Source organism: Poecile atricapillus, chromosome 5, assembly GCF_030490865.1.
Source record: "Poecile atricapillus isolate bPoeAtr1 chromosome 5, bPoeAtr1.hap1, whole genome shotgun sequence".
NCBI classification, from domain to species: Eukaryota; Metazoa; Chordata; class Aves; order Passeriformes; family Paridae; genus Poecile; species Poecile atricapillus.
Window position 1 is genome coordinate 19,286,167 of NC_081253.1, and position 25,325 is coordinate 19,311,491.

Sequence of the window (25,325 nt, forward strand, 5' to 3'; positions counted from 1 at the left end):
AATGCTCTTCCCAACATATGGAATCTTTCCCTACTTCAAAAATACTGGGTCAGTGACCTAAGATTTTAAGTGGTTTTGTTTTCCTGGGGCTTTTTTGATGCTGTGGTAAAAACACGAAGTGCAAGCCATACAAAGAAGATACAATCATGCCGAAAACTCACTGTACTAGACTACACTCATCTCCCTACAAAATGATATGTAGGAGAGTTTGGAGGTGTATTTCTTTTCAGATGACATACTAATAAAGACCTTAAATTATTCATTGACCACCAAACCAAATTATCACACTGATATATTTACACAGCATACAAAAACACACTCCTTTTCCACAAAACAGAAGTGCAAAGCTCTGCATGTGCAGGAATAGCTCACCTAAGAGTAAGAGATCTAATGTTCTGTGACTGCCTATTTGTTCAAATCATTAACTGAAAATGAGAGGTTTGTAGCTATGAAAGGGTGACTCTGGAGAGGACTCTGTTGGATGATCTTTCAGTGTGCTGCCTAATATGTCTAACCTTCCACTTAGTGTTATGTGAGTGCTCATTCTGAAGAACCACAATGCCTAAATTTCCCATTGACAGCTCTTCCTCAGGATGCCTGGCAGGTCACTCTGCCCACTGCAGAGCACTGACTTCTGGAGTTTTGCACAGTGTGGGGTGAAGGGCCCCAAAGCATACACAGGCCCCAAATTTCACCCCAGCCTGAAATTCTTTGGCATAAGCAAACTTGCTGGGAGTAAATCATTAACACCCTCCTTTGATATGGGGTCTATGTGCTTCAGTTTCCTTTAGTGCAGAGAAGTAGAGGGATGCTGTATTTTGCAGTCTTCTAGGGATGTTAGAGGGCTCTCAATGCAGTCATGCTGCTTTTCTCTAAAATCAATTGCTTTTATAACGGCACATGTGTAGGCATGAGAAGCCAAGCTCTACCACATTAGTTCTCAGTTTGCCAGGCAAATATCAAAGTTTGATGGAAAATAGAATTTGCCTTTAGCTATTTACTGGCTACATTATTAATCCAAATTCAATATTTATGAAGATACATCAATACTCTTGAAATATCATGCTGATATTTTCTCTGGAAATGCACTGTTTGCCACTCCATGTAGCTGTTTTAAAATCGATATGATCTTGGAAGCCAGGTGGCTGTTTTTTGGCTGTTGTAGAACTTCACAATTATCAAACGAGATATTTTGGATAACACTGTACATTCACAGAATTAGAGGATTTTCTCAAAAGAAAACTTTAGCTGAGACTGTTTCTCTTGGTCCTGACCCCAGGCTCCTTCCAGCAGTAATGACATTATCTAGCAGAATACATGGTGGCAGAAGGCTCCAGCAGAGCAAAACCTACCATGATGCTCAGGTCACTGTGTTACTGGAGAAGGAGCACTAGCACACAGCAAGAGCTAGACAGCTAGAAATTACAGACTTAGTAACACTGGCCCAGGGCTGACAGGTAAAAGAGGAGCAATGGAGACTCTACAGTGCTCTCTCAGCTGTCTCCCCTAGAGCCTTTTGTCTTACAGAGCTTCTGTGCCAATTATTGCAATATAAGCACACTGGCCAACACTGACCAGAGCAATCCCAGGTGTTTTACTTACAGAATCCAGGTTGGCATCCTGGCCAAACACTCCAGGACTTATCTGTAGAGCCCAGTTTCAAATTTAACTTGCTTTCCAGAAGTGCAAGCTCACTGCCCACTGCTTCCTCCCTACAGCATAGCCAAGAAAGAAAGAAAGATGTGATTTACAGGTCCTGTTTTCAATTAGGTTAATTGTTTGCCTAAAACTCTAAGTATTTTGTTTCATTTTGTATTGGAAAAAGGGAAATTTGAGTCCTGAAGTTATGTATATATATCACTGCACTAGCTTGCTGTCATTTAGTGGCATGGTGTTACCAGAGCCTGCTTGATAGCAACTCCTCACTCTTTTTGTGCCTAGCTCTACTCCAAATTCTAAATGGGTAGTCAAGAGAAATGTCATTACCTGGTTCATCACTGCAAATGGACTGGGAGAATCTATGATCAGCTGCTGCAACATTCTGTTCTCAGACTTTGTTTTACATCACAGAAGTCTTCATTAGCCTGAGTGCTTTCACATAGTTGTAGTGGCACTTTGTCAGAACACTCTCTGAGTCCTCTCAGAAAATAAATGTCACCAACACAGTGCAAAATTACAAAGATGATTTCAAAGTGCACACATTCAGGAATGCTGCAATGCTTGTCAAATTTAACAGGGACATTCACAGCAAGAAACCAAGTGTCTAAGTGAGGTACCTGAGCTAGAGGGCTGATTACATCAACCTCAAAACAGTGAGATGGGCCACGAAAACAAGCAGTGCAAACATCCCAAGAGTTCATTGAAAGCTCTCCTGTAAACTGCAGTGGAAGGAGAAGAAAACTCTTACCTGTATGTATTTGCTTAATGTTTTAAAATCAGAGACCATTAGTCAATAGCTCAGAAGTTCATATTGATGGCTACTGAGGCACTCAATTAAAGATCATTAAGTAGTAATGAATGTTGTCACTTGTTATACTTTATTACCTTTGTAACTGATTAATTATTTAATGAGAGTTCAACATTCTGTCAGATTCTGAGATTTCTTCACATCTACTTGGTGAGCTGACAGCAAAATTTAGGATCAGAATAAAGGCAAATCTGTCCATGAACTCAGTAGGAGCAAGAACATCTGCTCTAGCAAACAGGCCTAATACATCGAGCTTCCTTTAATATTCATGTCTTGAGATAGAAATAATGTTATACAGCAATCAGCCTTTAAAAATGTCACATTTTAAAGGTGAGATGTCTACGTATCCACACATATGTAGGTACCTAAAGCCTAGGTGACTGCTTAGAACCGGCAAAAAAGTTTCTTAACAGGATGTCTGTAATATGCTTATTGGATGTCCCATAAATATTTGCTTTAATGAATTAATTTGGTTTAGTTCTTGTAAAAAACAAAATAAAAATAGAAAACTAGTAATCAATTAGCATAAATTTAGATGCAAAAACTGTATTCTACATTTATCAAAACATTTTGTAATAAGTAAACATATAATATCCTCCCCAACAGAGTTAGGGAAAATTTGGGGAAACCTTGAGTTTCCTCTGTGCCTTTTTTTTTTTTTCCCCCCTTAAGGCAACATCTCCATGCATTTCCACATTTCTTTATACAAACACACTTCCTATATAATATGTTCTGCTGTGCTGTGTATCACTGCTAAACAGGCAACAAGTGACAGAAGACTCAGGCACTGCCCCAAAGGCTACCTTGTCTGAAGGGCAGAGAGCAAATCGCCCACTGTCATGCAACATAAGTCACATAAATTAGTCATCAGATCCACCACTGCAACTTACACCTCTCTTGGGTTGTTCTTGGGGTCACTCTGCTTCCGTGTTACAGATCAGAAAAGCAGCCTGGTAAGCATCATACAAGTAGTCAAAAAGAATCATCCTTTTTTCCCAGGGGAATTTCTCTCTCTGGTATCAGCATAAACAGTGACCAATGTCCACAAAAAAAGAACTTTCAGAACTGATAAGGTCATTCCTTTCAGTCTGAAATGTCCTTAAAGGACAGAGCTGACTAGAAAGTCTGGTCAGCAAAGCTTGTAAACAGTGGAAAATCTATTGAAAAAAAAAAAATACAGAGGGTTTTGTCAAGGTGCACATAATTCATGGCTTCCGATTGCATTGTGCTAAAGCTCCTGTTCCTGCTCTCCCCTAATATACAGTGGTCCAGAAATGCTGCAACTAGAAACAAAGCCATTTACAGGAGTTGTGTTTCAGGAGGGCTGGTAGAGTACATTTGCTTCATTGCACTTCTACATCATTAACTTATTTGCTTGTAGCTCTCACTTTCAGACTCACTGCACATAGCAATTTTGGCTTCCATACTTTCTCTTATAATTTACTGGATCATCAGAGACAAATACAGAGTGAGAAACCTGAATGGAAAGCATGTCTTCATAACAGGCTGTGACACCAGACTTGGAAACTCACTGGCTAAATGGCTTGACAAAAGGGGATTTTGTGTCATTGCTGCATGTGCTACAGAAAAAGGAAGCCAAGAGCTACTGTCCTGCTCTTCACTCTCACTGAAGACAGTGAATCTGAACTTAGCAGACTCCAACAGCATTGCAAGGGCTGTGATGTTTGTGAATGAACAGACAGCTGGCAAGGGTAAGTGACAAGGCAACTTCTCAGAAAAATGATTGAATATAGCCAAATCTGGTCTAGCTAAAAGTTCTATTGCCTCTCTACTCACTTCAGAGGCATTTTTCTCTTGCTGATGAAACACATTCACTCCTTATTTCTCAGTTCAAATATATTTTCTGTAGCAATGCTGCCCATTGTTTTCACCAACAGGGTGCCTAAAAGTCTACTTGCTTGGTCTGTTAAAACCAGATCATTCCCATTCTAAACACTTTATGGTGTAGTTGAAGAATGCCAGTGGAAGGAAGGTACTAACTGGTACCAGAAAATTTTCTTGACAAATTCAGCCCACTCAATTAAAAATGGTTAATTCAGGGCCTCTACAGCCCTCCTCCAGTGGAAGGAAGGTACTAACTGGTACCAGAAAATTTTCTTGACAAATTCAGCCCACTCAATTAAAAATGGTTAATTCAGGGCCTCTACAGCCCTCCTCTAGTAAACAGAAGAGTATATTTTTGCATGCCTGGGTAAGTCTGACATTTGTATTGTACTAAACAATTGCACTGACTGCGACAGCTAAACACTTGCAATTTCAGCCAGTTTTCCTGGAGCTGTTACATAGGTATCTCTTACTACCCCTATCACACACCTCAAAAAAGAGGGAGAATTTTCCCTTGGATACCTATGAGACTGCAGTGATGGGCTTGGCAAAGGGTGCTGAAAGATCTGCATGGTAAATATATTCAACTGTGGCAATACACATTTATCAGCACTCATAGCTCAGACTAAAGGCTACCCAAGGCCACCACAGCACTGTCACTACCAGTAGTAACACACAGTTATACCAACTACTCAATAGGCTTATTAATAAATTAAGTACCTAAAACAGCAAAACATGTATCTTCTATCACAGGACTTTCTCCTCAAAGCTTGTAAAAGGCTTTTGGCCTTATTATCATGAGTATTCTTGAATTCAGACATTGAGAGCAAGTTTAACAAAATTTTTAGCACTTACCCCCTCTGGCAGGCTCTGGCTCCCAACTTGTAGAAAGCCACACATTCTCAGCCAGGATAGCCACTGCAAATGCTTTCACCTCAGGGTGTGAGACTCTTTATGGAGGCTGAGTGCTGGACTTTCGGCCTCTCCCCTCAGGCACAGGCTGTCCTCAGCAAACTCTTGGAAACGTCACTATTTATCTAAAGTTCCTCGAGTAATTTATAAAGGTAGTAAAGCAGTATTATCAATACACAGGGCTAAGCTAGTATCTTCAGAAACATTGACTAATTCTGCACATTTGGTTCAGACCTTTAGACCCCAACCAGAAAAATCAGTCTCTCCACTTCTATGTAGACTATTTGATTTTCCCAAGAATACAAGTGTATTAGGAGACTGCAAACTTGAGTGGATCTGGATAATAAAGCCCAGCATGGTGGCTCACATCTCCAAATAAACTAGTTTTCCTTTAGCAGTTTACCCATATTCTTCAGCAAATTTTAAGAGGTGAACAAAGTAGATTATCCAAGCAAACCCCAGATAACTGTATTCATCTCACTGAAGTCTTTGCAGACTGTGTGCTTGGTTCCCAATGCACACATAATACTCCAGGGCAAGATACTGCAAGATACAACTGAAATAAACAGTTGTGCATTGCTCCTAGGGCTTTTTGGCTTGGTGAGCTATGCTGAAGGAACAGCAGCTGCTGGACCCACCGACTGGCTGAGGATTGAAGATTTCCGTTCAGTCCTGGATGTTAGTCTGCTGGGATTGATTGAAATCACACTCAAGCTTCTGCCACTTCTGAAAAAAGCTGAGGGAAGAGTTGTCAATCTCATTAATGCCAAAGGCTTCATGGCTTTTGTAGGGGGTGGCTACAGTCTGTCCAGATGGGGCATGGAAGCTTTCTCTGACACCTTACGGTGAGTAGCCAGACACACATGCAAGAATCCAAGAACAGATTCCAGATATGCTGAGGAAGGGTGACTGTATATTTGCCCATTTTGATTCCTCTCTGGAAATCTTGCCTAAAGGGGAAAAGGAAAATAAGAGGACTGGTCACTTTTTAAGATTTCAGTCTCCAGTACTATGGACAAACCCAGCAAGGAACTGTACTTTTAAAATTTTCATATCCTAGACAAGTTGTTAGTGTGCAGATTTCAGGCACACTGTGAATCCAGTGCATACATGAAAGTAAATCAACAATGTAGCTTGGTCAGTGTTGAGGGTTAGGTGGGAATTTTTACCCATTATGTGCTGGGAAGCCTAACTACCGGTACTTAAGGGTGCTCACGAAGGACAAAGAGTAGCCGGGCCCAGGGTGGCGGGGAAGGGGGCAGAAAAGGAGGGTGGGGACAGTTTTTGGCTGGCTTTTTTTTCCCTCGGCTTCGGGGAAGGACATTCGTGCGCTGGGTCGCGGAGCTGCTGCCTCTCCTTCTCCCCTCCTTGGTTGGTGGCCTCGCACCCGCTGTCCTGCCAGGCATCGCCGTGGAGCTGCTGATCCACCTCATCCACCAGCCCAGGATCTCATCTCGTCCCTGCTGTCCCAGCTGACTGTTTCCTCGGAGCCCTGCAGGAGCACCGGGACTGACTGCCCGAGGGGTTTGTGAAAACCAAGCCTCTCCTCCATCCCGTCTCAGCCGAGAAAGCTGTCCCGGGGTCCCTGGTTCTGTTTTCTTGTTATTGCTGTAGTTATTGTTTGTTTGTTTACCTGGTTATACTAGTAAAGAACTGTTATTCCTATCCCCAGATCGCTGCCTGAAAACCCTTTGATTTCAAAATTATAATAATTCGGAGGGAGGGGGTCTACATTCTTTCATCGCAAGGGAGGCTCCTGCTCTCCCTAGCAGACACCTGTCTTCTAGAACCAAGACAGATTTTTGGCGCCCAACGTGGGGCACTGAGAGAAAAAGGGCAAAAAAGGAATAACAGTTCTTAAATAACCTAACTTTTGTGTGCTGGATTTAGAAACCTTGTTAGGTAGAACCATGTTGTTTAGCTTACCCAGGTTCGTGGGTCATGTGGTCACAGCTATATTTCTCCCATTTGCTGCACCTTACCTAAATATGGGTCCTATAACTAAGGCTACTGTGGCTATTATCCAGCTTGTTTTGTGGGTTGATAAGGTGAGGAATTCATGGATGTTTAACGTCCTCTGGACGGCGGGCACATGGATTCAGAGCTGTCACACACTAACTGGATGGTTTTCAGGTTACTTTAATAATGGTACCTACTGGGAGAAAAAGACAGCTGGGGAAATTTTCTCCCAACCTTTCACCCAGTTCCTTGGGCCTACCCCGCCAGTTTTCAAAGGGCTAAAATCTTCTCTGGATGCTAATGACATCATACAGTGGCTGGTGTTGCTGATAGGCCTGTTCTACTTAGCCTTCAGAGACAAAGGGAAAGAGACCGGAGGTGCTGCCCCAGAGCCTGGCACAGCCCCAGAGACAGGGAGTGCTGCTCCAGAGCCTGCCCCTGCCCCAGAGACTAGGGGTGCTGCTCCAGAGCCTGCCCCTGCCCCAGAGACAGGGAGTGCTGCTCCAGAGCCTGCCCCTGCCCCACAGCCCACCTCAGAAATGAACCACCCAGGGTGGGTGGGGGTGCTGGTGAAGGAGATGCATGAGATGGGCCAGATGCTAAAGGAGTGCATTTACTCAGCTGCTGGGAAACCCTTCCCCTGCCCCAAAGAGGGAGAGTCTGATGGTGCAGCAGTGGAACCCACAGATGTTACAACCATCCAGGTTCCAGCTGAACCACAAGGGCAGTCACAGCCAGCAGCTGTTGCCCCTGTGGAAACAAGGAAGTCTAAGATGAAATCACAGCACCCTGCTGATAAGGATAAGAAAGGAGGGTCCTCACAACCCACAGGGGAGCCAGAAGTTGAAATCATTACTGAGTCTCTGACATATGACAGTCTCCGTAAGTTACAAAAAGACATTGTGAGGCGAGGGCGTGAGCCTTATACCACCTGGTTACTTCGGGTCTGGGACCTTATGGGTACAGGCGTGCAGCTGGATGGTGGTGAAGCGAGGAATGTGGGACCCTTGACGCAGGACTCAGGTGTGAATCAGATATTCGTCAGGGAGCAAGGGCCCCTTTCCCTCTGGGAGCGGCTTTTGATGAGTGTAAGAGAGAGGTTTGTCCATAGAGAGAGAATGGAGGAGCACTATCATAGAAGGGAATGGAAAACCATTGAGGAAGGGATCCAACAGCTGAGAGAAGTGGCAATATTAGAGGTCCTTTTTGGAAGGGGTGGACAGCATGATAATGACCCCGACAAAGTCAGGTGCACTGGGCAGATGTTGTGGAGTCTGGCAAATCTAGGGCCACGTGACTACACCACCTATATTGCAACGATTAATGCCGATAACGGCCGAGAGACGGTGGGTTCTGTTGCCACCAGGCTTAGAAATTATGACAGTATGGTCCATGGCCCACATCAGGCTAAGATTTCTGCTGTGATTAAGGAACTCAAAGAGGAGATGAGGGAAATGAGGGAAGAGATGAGGAAGAGCAGTTCCCATATGGCACCAGTGCGGGTCACAAGCCCAAAACTCCAAGCCCCACGTCCCCCAGCTAGAGAGAGAGGGTACACCTCACGAACTGAGCTGTGGTTCTTTCTACGTGACCATGGGGAAGACATGGGAAAGTGGGATGGGAAACCCACTTCTGCCCTGGCAGCACGAGTGCGTCAACTCAGGCAGGGAACCAGTAATCAGAAAGGTTCCACTAAAGTGAAGGTAGCCTCAACCTCCCGTGATGAAACTGCCAGATATTACAGAAAAGAGGATGATCCCCTTGAAGGAACCTCTAGCATGTATGCCCAGGGAGGAGAGGATGACCAGTGCTAGAGGGGCCCTGCCTCTAGCCAGGAAGAGGCACGGGAAAACCGGGTCTTTTGGACGGTGTGGATCCGATGGCCTGGCACATCAGAGCCACAAAAATACGAAGCTTTAGTTGATACTGGTGCACAGTGTACCCTAATGCCATCAGGACATGTGGGGGCAGAACCTGTTTCCATTGCTGGGGTGACGGGGGGATCGCAGCAGTTGACTCTGTTGGAAGCTGAGGTGAGCCTGACTGGGAAGGAGTGGCAGAAACATCCCATTGTGACTGGCCCAGAGGCCCCGTGTATTCTGGGCATGGACTTCCTTCGGAATGGCTATTACAAAGACCCAAAGGGACTCAGGTGGGCTTTTGGAATAGCTGCTGTGGAGGCAGAGGACATTAAGCAATTGAACACCTTGCCTGGACTATCAGAGAACCCATCTGCAGTAGGACTCCTGAAGGTGGAAGAACAGCGAGTGCCAATTGCCACCTCGACAGTGCACCGTCAGTATAGGACAAATCGAGATGCTGTGATCCCCATCCACAAGATGATCCGAGAACTGGAGAGCCAAGGGGTGGTCAGCAAAACCCACTCACCCTTCAACAGCCCCATCTGGCCTGTGCGCAAGTCTGACAGAGAATGGAGATTGACTGTGGACTATCGTGCATTGAATGAAGTGACTCCACCTCTGAGCGCTGCCGTGCCGGACATGCTGGAGCTCCAGTATGAGCTGGAGTCCAAAGCAGCGAAGTGGTACGCCACTATTGACATTGCTAATGCATTTTTCTCCATTCCCTTGGCAGCAGAATGCAGGCCTCAGTTTGCTTTCACGTGGAGGGGAGTGCAGTACACCTGGAACCGACTGCCCCAGGGGTGGAAGCACAGCCCCACCATCTGCCATGGACTGATCCAGGCTGCCCTGGAAAAGGGTGAGGCTCCAGAACATCTGCAGTACATTGATGACATCATTGTGTGGGGGAACACAGCAGTGGAAGTATTTGAGAAAGGAGAAAAGATCATCCAGATTCTGCTAGAAGCCGGCTTTGCCATCAAGAAGAACAAAGTCAAAGGACCTGCTCGAGAGATCCAGTTCCTGGGAGTAAAGTGGCAAGATGGGCGGCGTCAGATTCCCACTGAGGTCGTCAATAAGATCACTGCAATGTCTCCACCAGCCAACAAGAAGGAAACACAAGCTTTCCTAGGTGCCATAGGTTTTTGGAGGATGCACATTCCTGAGTACAGCCAGATCGTGAGCCCTCTCTACCTGGTTACCCGAAAAAAGAATGATTTCCACTGGGGCCCTGAACAGCAGCAAGCCTTTGCTCAGATCAAACAGGAGATTGCTCATGCAGTAGCCCTTGGCCCAGTCAGGACAGGACCAGATGTGAAGAACGTGCTCTACTCTGCAGCCGGGAGCCATGGTCTGTCCTGGAGCCTTTGGCAGAAAGTGCCTGGGGAGACTCGAGGCCGACCACTGGGATTCTGGAGCCGAAGCTACAGAGGGTCCGAAGCCAACTACACTCCCACAGAGAAGGAAATCTTAGCTGCCTATGAAGGAGTCCAAGCCGCCTCAGAAGTGATTGGCACAGAAGCACAACTCCTCCTGGCACCCCGACTGCCAGTGCTGGGGTGGATGTTCAAAGGAAAAGTTCCTGCTACTCACCACGCCACCGACGCTACATGGAGCAAGTGGATCGCCCTCATCACGCAGCGCGCCCGTATTGGAAACCCAAATCGCCCTGGGATTTTGGAGATAATTACAAACTGGCCTGAAGGTGAAAACTTTGGTCTCACTGATGAAGAGGAGCAGGAACAAGTGACACGGGCTGAAGAAGCTCCACCGTATAACCAGCTGCCAGCAGAAGAAACACGCTACGCTCTGTTCACTGATGGTTCCTGTCGCATCGTAGGGATGAACCGGAAGTGGAAAGCAGCCGTATGGAGCCCCACACGACAGGTCGCAGAGGCCACTGAAGGAGAAGGTGGATCAAGCCAACTTGCTGAACTCAAAGCTGTTCAACTGGCCCTGGACATTGCTGAAAGAGAGAAGTGGCCAAAGCTCTACCTCTACACTGATTCATGGATGGTAGCCAATGCTCTGTGGGGATGGTTGGAAAGGTGGAAAAAGGCCAACTGGCAACGCAGAGGAAAGCCAATCTGGGCTGCTGATGAGTGGAAAGACATCGCCACCAGGGTAGAGAAACTGTCTGTGAGGGTCCGTCATGTAGATGCCCATGTCCCCAAGAGTAGGGCTAATGAAGAGCACCGAAACAATGAGCAGGTGGATCAGGCTGCAAAGATAGAGGTGTCAAAGACAGACTTAGATTGGCAACACAAGGGAGAGTTGTTCCTAGCTCGATGGGCCCATGATGCCTCAGGTCATCAGGGTAGAGATGCCACCTATAAGTGGGCACGAGACCGAGGGGTGGATCTAACCATGGACAGTATTTCTCAGGTTATCCATGACTGTGAGACGTGTGCCACGATCAAGCAGGCCAAGCGGTTGAAGCCCCTCTGGTACGGTGGGCGGTGGTCCAGATACAAGTATGGGGAGGCCTGGCAGATTGACTACATCACACTGCCCCAAACCCGCCAAGGCAAGCGCTACGTGCTCACCATAGTAGAAGCCACCACTGGATGGCTGGAAACCTACCCTGTGCCTCATGCCACTGCCCGGAACACCATCCTGGGACTTGAAAAGCAGGTCCTTTGGAGGCATGGCACCCCTGAGAGGATTGAGTCAGACAATGGGACTCATTTCAAGAACAGCCTTATAAACAGCTGGGCTAGGGAACATGGCATTGAGTGGGTGTATCATATCCCCTACCATGCACCCGCTGCTGGAAAAGTTGAACGGTGCAATGGCCTGCTTAAAACCAGCTTGAAGGCGCTGGGTGGGGGAACTTTCAAGAACTGGGAGATTAATTTAGCAAAAGCCACATGGTTAGTGAACACCCGAGGTTCCACTAACCGAGCAGGCCCTGCCCAATCTGAGCCCTTTAGAACGACAGATGGAGATAAGGTTCCAGTGGTACATATGAGAGGTATGCTGGGAAAAACTGTTTGGGTTAATTCTGCCTCCAGCAAAGACAATCCAATCCGTGGGGTTGTCTTTGCTCAAGGACCGGGTTGCACTTGGTGGGTGATGCAAAAAGATGGAGAGACCCGGTGCATACCCCAAGGGGACCTGGTTTTAGGGTGAACTACCCATGACACTGTGCTTGTATCTGTATCTGCATGTACATATGTATATAGTTAAAGTAGTATGTGTTAGTGTATAATTTAAAGGTTTAATATTTGATGTAACATTTTGGTATGGGAAAAAATTCGGGGTGGATAGTGTTGAGGGTTAGGTGGGAATTTTTACCCATTATGTGCTGGGAAGCCTAACTACCGGTACTTAAGGGTGCTCACGAAGGACAAAGAGTAGCCGGGCCCAGGGTGGCGGGGAAGGGGGCAGAAAAGGAGGGTGGGGACAGTTTTTGGCTGGCTTTTTTTTCCCTCGGCTTCGGGGAAGGACATTCGTGCGCTGGGTCGCGGAGCTGCTGCCTCTCCTTCTCCCCTCCTTGGTTGGTGGCCTCGCACCCGCTGTCCTGCCAGGCATCGCCGTGGAGCTGCTGATCCACCTCATCCACCAGCCCAGGATCTCATCTCGTCCCTGCTGTCCCAGCTGACTGTTTCCTCGGAGCCCTGCAGGAGCACCGGGACTGACTGCCCGAGGGGTTTGTGAAAACCAAGCCTCTCCTCCATCCCGTCTCAGCCGAGAAAGCTGTCCCGGGGTCCCTGGTTCTGTTTTCTTGTTATTGCTGTAGTTATTGTTTGTTTGTTTACCTGGTTATACTAGTAAAGAACTGTTATTCCTATCCCCAGATCGCTGCCTGAAAACCCTTTGATTTCAAAATTATAATAATTCGGAGGGAGGGGGTCTACATTCTTTCATCGCAAGGGAGGCTCCTGCTCTCCCTAGCAGACACCTGTCTTCTAGAACCAAGACAGTCAGTCATCCAGTTTCTTGGGCAAGTTATACTTGCCTGTGTATTTTGCTCTAATTCTCCACAACAATTTGAGATGGACAATTCCAGACAGCAACCACGCTACCAAAAGTAATTGTAACTTCAGAAAATTGAGCTGAGCACCCTCTGCTCAAACAAGTTGTACTGTAGTGCTTCTAGAAAGCTAAGGCCTGGCCTTAGTCAAGTCTTCATGAGTCAGAACGACTAGGAAAGCTAGGTTTCAAGCCATTATGAGTACTTACTTAAAGACAGCATATACCCCAAAGAAGTAGAAACTAATGGCTAATGTAATGTGGTCCATTCCTTTATGCACTGTAGAACATGGCTGCCTGGGTCTCTTGAGTTGCCCATTTTTTTACTGCATTTTTACCCCAAAGCAGTAGCACTACAACTCAAAATTACATAGAGGAAACCACACTATGAGGAAACCCACTAACCTTTATTGCATTAACTTTTAATTATTTAACCACAGCCATTTAACCATGGGATAGAGAATAAAATTCTAATCTAATTGAAATTTTTTTTCACTTTTAGTTTTTCTCAGACACTTTAATAATCTGCTGTTGCTGTGAACTAAAATGATTCAACAGTATATGAAATTGTCAAAAGTTTCAGTATGATAATACATGGCTAAGATACACTTGGCTGTTACATCCTTTGCATGAGTCCAACATAAACCACACACAGAGTTATGAATCTACTTGACACTGCTTTCTTTTCCCTCAGTTGTCTGCTCTGCTTTTACAAGACAAGTACACTGCTATCTATGAAGCTAATTTGAACATTTCAAAATAATTCTGATATATGAAGATAAGAATCAAAGACTCGAATATTCATGTGACAGATTTTCAACTCACTTATGATTCATAGCTGTGCCATTATTGGGTGGTCAGGGAGATTATTGTGTTTTGGTTTTTTTTCTTCTAGGATAGAAATGCAGCATTTTGGAGTGAAAGTAAGCATTGTTGAGCATGGTTTCTTTAAGGCAGAAGAAGTTAATTCAGATATTGAGAAATACCTCTTCAAACTTTGGAACAGACTGACTCCTGAGATCAGGGACTCCTACGGAGAAAAATACTTAGTTGAATGTAAGTAGAAAAAGTATTTTATGAAATGTCAGGGGGGATATTATCAACATATATATATATATCTGAACTGAGGCTGTAAAGACAACAGATCCAAGCCCTTTTTAGTGTTGTCCTGGGATAGGATTCAAGGCAATGGGCATGGGCTGAAACACAGGATGTTTCCTGCTGAACATCTCAGTGTGAGGGTGACTGAGGACTAGCACAGGTTGCCCAGGGCAGTTGTGGAGTCCCCATCTTTGGAGATATTCAAAACCATCTGGACATGTCCTGGGCAGCCTGGTCTAGTGACCCAGTTTCAGTAGTGGGGCTTGGTGCCAGGGATCCTTTTCAACCTCAACGTATCTGTGATTCTGTGAAAATTTACTAGATATTTTTAATGCTCATTAAGGACCCATCGCTGACTGTTCTTCACTATGTGTATGTTAGATGAGGTCTGAGATACTAGTTCATATATGAGACTGGTGGGATATGAGGTCATACTACCTTTCTTAGTCCCTCAATACTTAAAAGCAGGATGCCCAGTGGGAATGAGCTGCTATGACCATATGTGTTTATTGCTTAGTGGTATCTGAAAAGTTAGAGCAGTGGGAAACAGGACATACTGTATGGAACATCTGCCTCACAGTATGGGCTAGGAAGGTTTTGGCTTATTGAGCTTCTGGGTGTTTTCCAGCCTTTACTGTCTCTGCTTTGCTGTAGCTATACTGCTCTCAGCACTCAAGACAGTAGTTTAAAGCAAGTTCGAAGCTGTAGCCAAACCTTTGGATATAAAGAACACTCTCGCAGAGATGCTGCATATAAATGCTTTCAGGTTTATTTTTTTGTTTACAGATATAAAAGCCCAAAGATCATCAGTGAAAAGACTGTGTGACTATGATATTACTAATGTCATAAAATGCATGGAACATGCCCTGATAGCAAGGTACCCCAGGACACGATACAGAGCTGGATGGGATGCAAAGTTCTTCTGGCTGTTTCTCTGCTATGCCCCAAGCTGTTTGTCAGATATGCTGTTGCGTATTACATTTCCAGCCCCAGCAGTGAGCGGGAGACCAGTTCATGGAGTTCTAATTAATGTCTAGTATTAAAACAGTGTCAGCTGTGCAGAAATAAATATTGATCCTATCAAAACTAGAAGTCCTCTTCTTTACCAGTTACCAGACTGTTAAAATTCTTTTCAGAAGACACTTTCTCCATCCCTCATCCCATCTTACCTGAAATTCTGAGTTCACAGGTAGGCTTGAATCCAGCATGTTTTTGAAGGCTGTTGCTCAGAAATTATATCTCTATAGGATCTGCATTCATAAAATTTTCAGCTACAAAGCTAGTTAATACTATTCACACAAGACATGAAGTCAAATAATAACAAAGTCCAGCTAGTGCAGAATATTCCAGAAATTACAATTATAATATCTGACTACAATTATAGTATCTTGATTATTCAATTCTGCAGAAAAAAAACAAGCAATTTTACAGAAATGCAATTCTAGGGAAAATCAAAACTCTACTGCTCTATGCAAGCAGAGTATTGAAATGCATATTTTAACTTTCTTCCTAATATTAGTATGGTTTATGGGGAAAACACAAAACAAATATGTGTTCATATTTCTTTTATCCTCAGTGTGTTTTGCAAGTTTAAAGTATTATTATTTTACTTATCAGAAGAAATAAGTCATCAGTGTAGGCTATAGCAAATTCTTTCAGTTGTACAGAACATGTTCAGAATGACAGAACATTAATAAAGGTTATTAAAATTAAGGTTATAAATACTGTGCCTTTTATACACTATTTCTATCTCTTATGCTGTTGGCCAGAGGCTCACAAATTGGTGCTCCTAGAGATATTAAAATTGAAGGGGTAAAGGTTTTATTTGCTAAAGTCCTGTGCTGATGATTAATCATTAATGTGCAATTCAATTAAGCTTAAAAAAATACCATGTGCAGGTTAGAACTCCAAACATAAGAAAAGGAGTTTCATCACTGTGTGAGAGGGCATGTGTGTGTGTTTGCAACGTGCAAAAAAAAGACAGTATGTAAAAAGTGTTAGTAACCTTTAAGTATCTCATTGAAGTTCTATTCTCTAACAAATGGATTAAAGAATAAATTTATTTTACTTAATTTCACAATAAATACCTGCAGAGAGAGAAATCTTTCTATCTGGCCTAGCAGCTTTAAAAAGAATGTACATGAAAAAAAATAATGGTATAATTTGTCAGGTCTAGAGTTGCAGATTACAGACAGTTGTTGCAATCTCTAAAAATCAGCTTTCTTTGAAACAGAGAGTCCAAAATTTAAGAATTCAAGCAGGGACTGTTCTGATAAAAGAAAAAGAATACAAGTGAAAAATGAAGTTATGAGTATAATCTAAAACTTTTGTTGTACAAAGTACCAAACCCTAAATTTTACAAATCAGAAGGGTACACTGATGAAGGATACATAATTAGAAGGGTACTCAGTAGCTATGCTACTGTGAGGAGGAGTCCCAGTTGAAGCTTAGGAATCCTTCACCATAGATACACTAAACAACCAAACCTACATACTATATAACTACAGAGTAACCCAGGGACTGTTTTCTTCCATATCTGAAAAGTAAAAATTATTATTATTAGGGGGAAAAAATGTATTTCTGATACATGGCTGACATATTAGCAGTTTTCACCAACATTAGTTTTAAATCTTTGAGTTGACAAAGACTGTTTCCAAAATTTACACTACTTTTTCCTGTGGTATGCAACTGCAGGCAAGTCTTTTGGAAGGGTCAGCCCTGCATTCCCCCTTTAAAAAATCTTGTGAATCCTTTCCTTAAGAACAGTGTCTTGCATCTCCAAGAAATCCTCACAGATGTGTCTGCTGTGTTGCAAACTCTAAAGAATTTTCTACATCAATGCACTCAGAAAAAGTGCTTCTTAAAACATAATGTGCTTAAAGAAAAAAAAGAATAAGTATCAAATTCTGACATCAAGTATGAAAGTTAATTGAAATAAGGTTTTAATCACTTATGTCCATACTATCTTCATTATCAGTCTCTCAATAGTAAGTTTCCTGTTTCAAGGGCCAGTTTATTGAATATGTGTAATAGGGCAGCTTTCACATTTACAGAGATACGTCAGCACCTAGACAACAACTTACATGAAGAACTTTAGACAGTTGTGTGAAGCAGTAAGCACTATTCTTATTCAACTTTATCTAAAGCATTAATGCTTTCATCTCGAAGTGCACTGAAGTCTCCACAACTGAAAAAAGTACATAAAGCTTCAACACAAATTATGGAATAAGAATGTGATAAAATAATGTTTATTAGACTTATTCAGCAGCATCATTTTACAGTTGTCTTTTCTAATCAAAGTATGTTACAATTTAATTACAAGCATTCTAACCAGAAATAGTACATATATATTGAAAATTTAGAGATAAAACAATCAAATAGCAAAAATCTCAACAATTGTGACTTCAGGAATCTTTTATATGAGTAGCTAGCTAGGAATGCTGAAGAACACAGTCCTGTAATCGGAATTTTCTCAAATGGTTCATGTTGTGGAAACTATCTTGGCTATTAATAGAAGAGCTAAAAAGATCAACAGATCTTTTAGATCTGTAACCTCCCAACAGATGGGAGGTTATAAGAACAACCAGATAACAACAAAGACTGCATTAGTAGAAATTGTTTCCCTTTCTATTAATATCCACCTCAGAAAATAAATAGTCAATAAAATTAAATTTTCACATTAAAAAAAACCTGAAGGATTTCTGAAATGAGCCATTATCTTTCATATTTTGCTGTTTGGAAATAAGCTGTTATAGAAACCTAGCTACTTCATAGTACAAATTAGTTTCAGAGACTCCAGCCAAGAACTGAGGTATTCCATTGATGAGCAAGAGAAAAGCTCATTAAGTAGTTGTGGCACTAAAATCTAAATATATCCAGTCTTCCTAGGATCACTATTAATGGAATTGAGTTAATTGGAACCTAGATGAAAAGTGTGTGTTTTATAGACCAAGAGAAAAATTTCTCAGGCAATTAAAATATTTTAAGTACGACATTTTGAACAGGTAACTATTCAGCATAATAATGATGCATTGACTCATCTTTTGTTTAACACAAGATAAAGGGATACTCATTTTTATGTACAGTACTATATAAAATAGGTGGCAAAGATGCCCTGAGCACCAGTAGAAGTTTTAAAAGGTGCTGTTATAAAAGATACACCCTAAAGACACTGTAAATCAGTAATGTAGTAATGTTCCTATTGCCTTGCCTTGTTTGGTTCTTTTTTTTTTTTTAGTTTTTTTTTAGTTTTAAGCATTTATATAATTAATTTAGCCCTAAATATATGATCAATTCTATACAAATTTCTACTAGCAACATCACTGAACAAGATAATCTTAAAAAAATTTACAAATGTACAATATATTTATAACATTACTTTCAGACAGCTTCAGTGCAAAGATATACATATAGTACATCATAATAATTGTTCATAAAAATAGAAATTGGCATTTGTCAAAAAAACAAGGCATAGTTTCAACATACATCTCCAGCCACTGGCCAAGAGATGTATATATTTTTATCAAGCATTTGAATGTGAACCTTACTCTTCTGTTTATAAAAAATATATGTGCAAATGGATGTGTCTAATTTTCCCTAAATGAGTTACCTAGTTATACCACAGAGTCCTCTTTAACAAGATTGGCAGTGTCTTTAAATGTATCCTCTGTTGCTGTGTAAGATAATGGTTGGTCTCTCTTCAGAATAATCTTGGGAGGCAGTGAAGGAGAATGGGTAGGGACATTTTCTGTATCCTGTTGCTGCTCCTTTTCCATCTGAAACAATAATCATAAAATCAAATCTTACATTCTAATGCACCATATATCCAACATTAACTTTCAGAAACAGTAAATAATTATTCCTAAAGTCAAACTTCATGGTGTAAATTATTTCTGCAAAACACCACCTGTAACAAAATGAAATACTAATTTCACCTTAGTACAGCTGAGTAAAAACAATACTATTCTTATTCTATACACTGGAACTTCTACTTTAATGTTTAATGTCAGGAACAGCTGTGCTGCCTGAGCTGAGTCTGCTCAACACCTCATTGGTGTTGTGCATGACATTTGCTAACCTCTTACAACCACTTCAGTCCTTAACCTGGACTGGAATTTCTGTGCTGTTCCACATAGCAGCAGAACCTACTAATAATCTTTATCCTATGAAAGCAAGAACAAAGTCCAGCAGTACATTAGCTGAAAAATAGAATTATATAACAGAAACAATACCTCTGCATATATTGGGTTTTCAAAATTAGTGTTTTGTTTCTTTTTTCTCTTGAAGAAACTCCACTTTGATTCCTGAAATATAAAAATTATTAGAACAATATACATTTTTCTCAAAACTTCTCTGGAAATTCACATTACATTGCTGGATTTCACTTGAATTGACTGCTACCTCAGTAACTCCAGATGGATGTTCTTACATCAATATGTTGTAATTCTAAGCATGGAACACAAATTTATTTTTCTGCTAGATGACCAAGTTATTTCACCTGAAGAAGTATTCACAAAAAGTTGCTAGGCAACAGAAATTACTAAATTACTGCATGGAAGCCTATCATTCCAGACAAATACATCAAAGAGGAAAAAACTGTCTTGAAAACAACACAAAAGAAATTATTGAGGGACATGAAACCACAATAAGTTGACCACAGCTTCCCTAACAATTCCATTTTTCTAATCTGGAGCACAAAACAAACAAGGTAGCCTTATAGTATTTTTATTCCTACCAGAGGTGCATCTGTACTCTGAGGGGTATCCTTTGGGCTAGTAGATATCACAGAGGAATACACAGGATTTTCAAAATTTTCATTTTCTTCACTACCAGCTGCTGCTACCTGTAGGAGAAGAAAGAGAATCAACATTCTCCAAAGAAGAAAAGGTGGTCATAAGGGAAAATGAAAGGTTAAAGTCAAGCCAAAATTTATCTTACAAGTGTTGGTCGAGTAACTGTAACTGCACCAGCTGTGCTGGCTCCAGCATCTCTGGTTGTATACATTGGATTTTCAAACGTGATTGGTTGTTTCCCCGACTCCACTGCAAAGTTTTCATTCTAGGGAGGAAAAAACCCAACAGCTGCAGTGGAATAAACACCTCCATACTCCTAGGAATTAATGTGTAGTCAAACTCTTCATCTTGGGGAACAATACATGTTTACTTTCACATAGGCTTAGACAAAATCTAGTGTCTGTTAAAATCAATTACATCAATCATCAACATCAATTTACTTTTACTCCCTGACTTAGCAGCCTGGACTATTGATTGTTCCAATATTACCCCATTTCCGAGATGGACAAAAACACACACACGCATTTCAATATTTGCCTCAAAGTATTATACTATGAGGAAAGACAATTTTCACAAACCGTACCTTCAACAGAAAAATCAAAGGAAGAATATTATCTAAATAAATACTTTAATTTAGAGACTTCAAAATTATGTACAAATTAATAAGCATTAGCTGATATGTAAAAGAATGTGATTAGTTCATTTTGTCTCAGCAAGGAGATTGCTGTATTTTTTGAGACAAAGCAGTGTGTCCCCTTAGTTATGTCAGAGAAGTTACATCAGGTAGGAGGATAATGAAACAAAATCCCATCCAGACTCACTTGTCCTGCTCTTTGACACAGCCTCATGACAGAGCTAGCAAGGAATAGCATAAGAAAAGTACAGCAGCTAGGTCCTTAAACCTGCCTCATTTTCGCAAACCGCTGCTTCATACCACATGGATTCATGCTTTTTGCTACCAGAATATGGCTTTTTATAACACAGTAAACTCTTGTCAGCTCCCTTAAACTAGATTGACTAAGAACAGTCCCACTGAAAAATATCCAGCATCTACTCATGCATATATGATGCTAAAATTTTAGGAGGCACATCCCACAGCTCTTCACTGCTGTACATCAAAGCCGTCTAATTCTTTCCCAGTGAACATAACAATTTTTTGTTTACATTTTGAATACATAGGGAGAACTGACACTACATAAGTAGAGATACTCTGGATCCAGACCTGTTACTGGCAATGTATAAACGGCATTGCTTGAACTTCAGTATGTCAGTACTGGCCCAGAAAATACCAAGTATGGTCAAGTTCTTTGTGCATGAAAAAGATTTGGGGTAATGTACAAGCCTAAAGCTATTTTTCCAGTGTTTACCAAAATGTTCATGTGGATGTTTTGTTACACAAGCTGCCTAATTTTAACAAAGACTGTGTTTCTTCATGTAGGCAATGTTCATATATTTATACTAGGAGCTAATATTCTTTAGCTGTTTCATTTCATATCTATTCAGCATCAGTTTAGGGAGTTTCCACCTTATACTTGGCAGCAAGTGCTCACTATTCAAACATATCCATTATCTGTTTCCTACAAGTAAAAATCATTTATACATTATGCTTCTTGTGGCAAATGGGAATAACACAGGGATCTGCTGTTTCTCAGATGTGCATATCAAAACATGGATGAAGTAGAGTTACACTTTATGATGTCCCCATATCTGTTAAATATGATTTGTTTAAACTTCATAAATTAAGAAATTGTCAGATGGATACTGTATTGCACAAAATAGTGAATCCTGTGTTTAGGCTTGAGTTTTACCTCTGAATGCTCTAACATACCATCTGGTTTTGAAAACTACATATTTTAAACTGTTCTATAGAATATAAGTCTCCTAAAAAATTCCCTGTTACAATGCTGTCATTTGTCTACTCATTCCCTTTATATTCCATGAATGTGGTGAAAGACAAAAGGCAGTAATTCTTAATTTCTGCTACATAAATCTTGGAAAAATGCACATTATTTTAAAGAACATCCTATATTTGTCTTTGCCTTCAAATTACAGAAACCTATTTCAGGAAACTATCAATCATTTTTCACTTCTTTTTCTAGAACATATTTATCATTTCACTATCATTTTATAGAAAAAGGGCTCCCTACTATAAGCTACTAATTACATCAAAAGAACACAATTTAAAAAAATATTTGATAACTAAACCTTACCATTTGCATTGCCCTGTCTATAGCAGAATCTCCCCCAAAGCCAGAGACACCTATGTCCATAGTCACATCTGCTCCAGATCGGAAAGTAACTCCATTGCCATTTTCATTAGATTTTACAAGACTGCTTAAACTATAAAAAACCAAAAACAAACAAACAAAAATAAAAATAAAGTAGAAGAGATTATACAGAGAGTTCATAATACAGTTTTTTTCACTTGTTCTTCTAAGCCTAATTGTCACTTTGAATTTTGTCAAGCTAATATTAGAAATTGTATTTCTTTATTTGTTTAACTAGTTTTTTAACCTAAGTTAGCCCACTCAGAATCATCTCAAATACCTTTGCTTGCTCATGCAGACATCAAATGATGTCAATGAAATACAATTTCCCAAAATTTACCTACATTTTGACCACTCTTACTTCAGTGTCAACTTAAAGACAAATGCAGTTATTCAAATTAATTGAAACGGATTTTAAAACACGCATCTGAAATTTGACAATATAATCCCACCAACACCTATACTGAAGATACATGCATGCAAATCATGAAGATACCTACAAGACACTGTTTTCATACTTGTGAATGTTCAATCTATATATAGAATTATGACAACCACAAGTGCAGACTAGATAATCATGAACAATATTGGAAATGGTTGGAAAGCACTCTGTCAGGCTAAAAAATAACAGGATTGAAAGACAGAAACCAGTAACCAAATACAGGACATTCCCACACAGAAGTCTGAGTATGTAACATCCCCAAGGCAAATAACAACAAATCTGCTCCACAACTAACCTTTGGTTTAATTTTGTCAAATTTGCCTAACTTGAAGGAAGGCAGAAGTACTAGAATAATCTTTCCAGTTCTATGTCCTCACTGGATCTGGCTTGTGCTAAACTTCTTTCCTACAGCTGATGTATTGTGTACACATGTCACCAGTTGGTCCTGTAGGCACCAACAGCTTCCATTTTAAAAAGGTAGATCTTAGCTAGGATTCCTGTTCATGGACAGGTCTTGCAATACAGGCAACAGCTAAGCTATAGCTTGAGCTAACTCTGCTGTAAAGGTACAGGTTCAGAGTTTAAAGAGGGATTGAGCAACGGCAGCACTAAGACATATTCATGGCAGAAATAAATGCAAATCAAGCCTCACAGATAAAAAACTGACTTCTCCTTTTCACACAGTCTCATAACTCATGTGGGAAGCATTGTTGAATAGTAAAGATCGAGTCAATATATTAAAATTTCAGCTTGTTCACTATCTGATAATGCAGAAGGTTTCCATTCAAGAAGCAGGAAACAGGGAATTTCAGTGAGTAGCTTGGTGATTTCTTAAAAAACCTCTTTGTCCTTCAGAATTTACCTGCACAAAAATGTTGCCCCAATTTAACTACATCAACTCACAAATAAATTGGATTAGAATCAGAGATTCATAGAATGACTTAGGGCTGGAAGGGCCATTGGCAGGGACCCCTTCCACTAGACCAGGTTGCTCAGAGCTCCTTCCAACCCAGTCTTGAACAATGCCAGGGATGGGGCATCCACAGCTTCTCTGAGAAACCTGTTCTAGTTCCTCACCACTCTCACAAAAATTATTTCTTAATATCTAATCTAAACGTACTCTCAGTCTGAATCCATTCCTCCCTTGTACTGTCACTATATGCCCTTCTAAAAAGTCTTTCCCCGTTTTCCTTGTAGACTCCCTTCACCTACAAGAAAATCACCCTTACATCACCCCCAAACCTTCTCTTTTCCAGGCTGAACAAACCCAATTCTCTCAGACTATCTATGTGAGAGAGTTGCTCCATCCCTCTAATCATTTTGGTGATCTTCATCTGGGCTCACCCAGTATCACTAATTCAGTGTAATCCTCCACTGAGGAAGCAGTTTTAGCTTCATCCACATTATTGATTACAATGATTTAATTAGATTGATATAAGAGCTATAATTCTATATGGGAAATTGGTGCAAGGACTATGAGGATGTGCCTTTATGCACTTTAAAACACATAATTTGCTTAAAGCTAAAAAAATTCAAAGCATCATATTCTGACATATTTTTTAAATAAATTAATTAATTCAAAATAATTTCAAATATATTTACTTCATTTTCCTTTGATTTAAAACATCAGATGTTTTTGATGACATTTCACAAAGCTGATTTTCACTCAACAGTATGACTGTCAGCAGTGTAGACACTGGAAACAGAAGTTCACTACACATGTGCCATATTTTTAAGCAGATGAATACAGCATTGCAGATGAGTACAGCCTTTCAGTGTTAAAAGGTCTCTTCAAATCACCTCAAGTCAAAGTTTTATAAAAAATTAGAACATTTAACTATGGTCTTGTACATCTTTTTGAAATGAATATGCAGCTTCAGATATGGTAAACAGCCTTCTATATTGTCCATTACTTAAAAGCTAATTTAGAATGTCAGAGTTTTACAATCATCCTCTGTTACACAATAGTGATCAGCTATGGTATTGCCTGGAATGAAAAATTCACTGGAGTTGCTGCAACACTGCATTTCCCATATTCCACCAGAATGGGCACACAGCATAAAAAAATTGATTTTTCAGAAATATTTAGAAACAAATATACATTTCTAGCTCACAGACATTCCTGCTCTGAAAGTCTTCAAAACATACCTTGGTAGTTTGGGAAGCGCTGGTAAAAGGGAGCCTGTTCGTCTGTAGTTAAAAAAGCCTCCAACTGCTAACACTCCAATTATTATGATTAGTATGACTGTCAGCAACACTGCTACTGCTGCTGTCAAAGACAGAAGAACAAGAAAACATTCAAGCAAGCACAGTTCAGTGCAAAAAAAAGAGCCCAGAGAATTAGAAGCCTGACCCTGAACAGGTATCATGGTGAGATATTACACATTCTTTCTCTCAAATGTCAAGTGCAATATATTCTTGAAGCTTACTTGTTCCAGGAGGGACTCCTTTTGACAATCCTATTTCACAATAATTCCCAGTGTATCCATAAGAACATCTGTAAACATAAAAAGGACAGCTGACTCAATGGCTTTTATTAAGTTTGGGATCTCAGCTTCATGATTGTATTCTGAAGTGTTTATCTAGAACCCAGAAATTTTAACTCCATGCTCAATAATTATATATTGCACTGACTGTATGTAAATATAATATGTCTCCTATATTCAGAGAACTAAAAGTGAAAATAAAAAGTGCTGAGTCAGA

General features: G+C 41.0%; 2 protein-coding genes across 4 annotated transcripts in view; one reads left to right on the top strand and one right to left on the bottom strand.

Moving 5' to 3' along the window:
• DHRS9 (dehydrogenase/reductase 9) overlaps positions 1-25,325 on the top strand; it is a 33,881-nt gene that overhangs the window by 2,807 nt on the left and 5,749 nt on the right. The window contains exons 2-5 of one of the 3 annotated variants that reach the window (XM_058840608.1): positions 3,849-4,179; positions 5,811-6,069; positions 13,916-14,076; positions 14,908-15,796. In XM_058840608.1, the coding sequence (XP_058696591.1) occupies positions 3,849-4,179; positions 5,811-6,069; positions 13,916-14,076; positions 14,908-15,158 (1,002 nt within the window). In that variant the 3' untranslated portion in view covers positions 15,159-15,796. Of the gene's footprint in view, positions 1-3,848; positions 4,180-5,810; positions 6,070-13,915; positions 14,077-14,907; positions 15,797-25,325 lie in introns of those variants that run through there. The other 2 variants (XM_058840609.1, XM_058840610.1) reach the window with 2 other exon arrangements.
• LRP2 (LDL receptor related protein 2) overlaps positions 17,354-25,325 on the bottom strand; it is a 113,058-nt gene continuing 105,086 nt past the window's right edge. The window contains exons 73-79 of the mRNA XM_058840621.1: positions 25,052-25,119; positions 24,771-24,891; positions 22,124-22,253; positions 20,059-20,178; positions 19,856-19,963; positions 19,353-19,424; positions 17,354-18,896 (exon numbers count right to left, since the gene is read on the bottom strand). Coding sequence (XP_058696604.1) covers positions 18,735-18,896; positions 19,353-19,424; positions 19,856-19,963; positions 20,059-20,178; positions 22,124-22,253; positions 24,771-24,891; positions 25,052-25,119 — 781 coding nt within the window. The 3' untranslated portion in view covers positions 17,354-18,734. The remainder of the gene's footprint in view (positions 18,897-19,352; positions 19,425-19,855; positions 19,964-20,058; positions 20,179-22,123; positions 22,254-24,770; positions 24,892-25,051; positions 25,120-25,325) is intronic.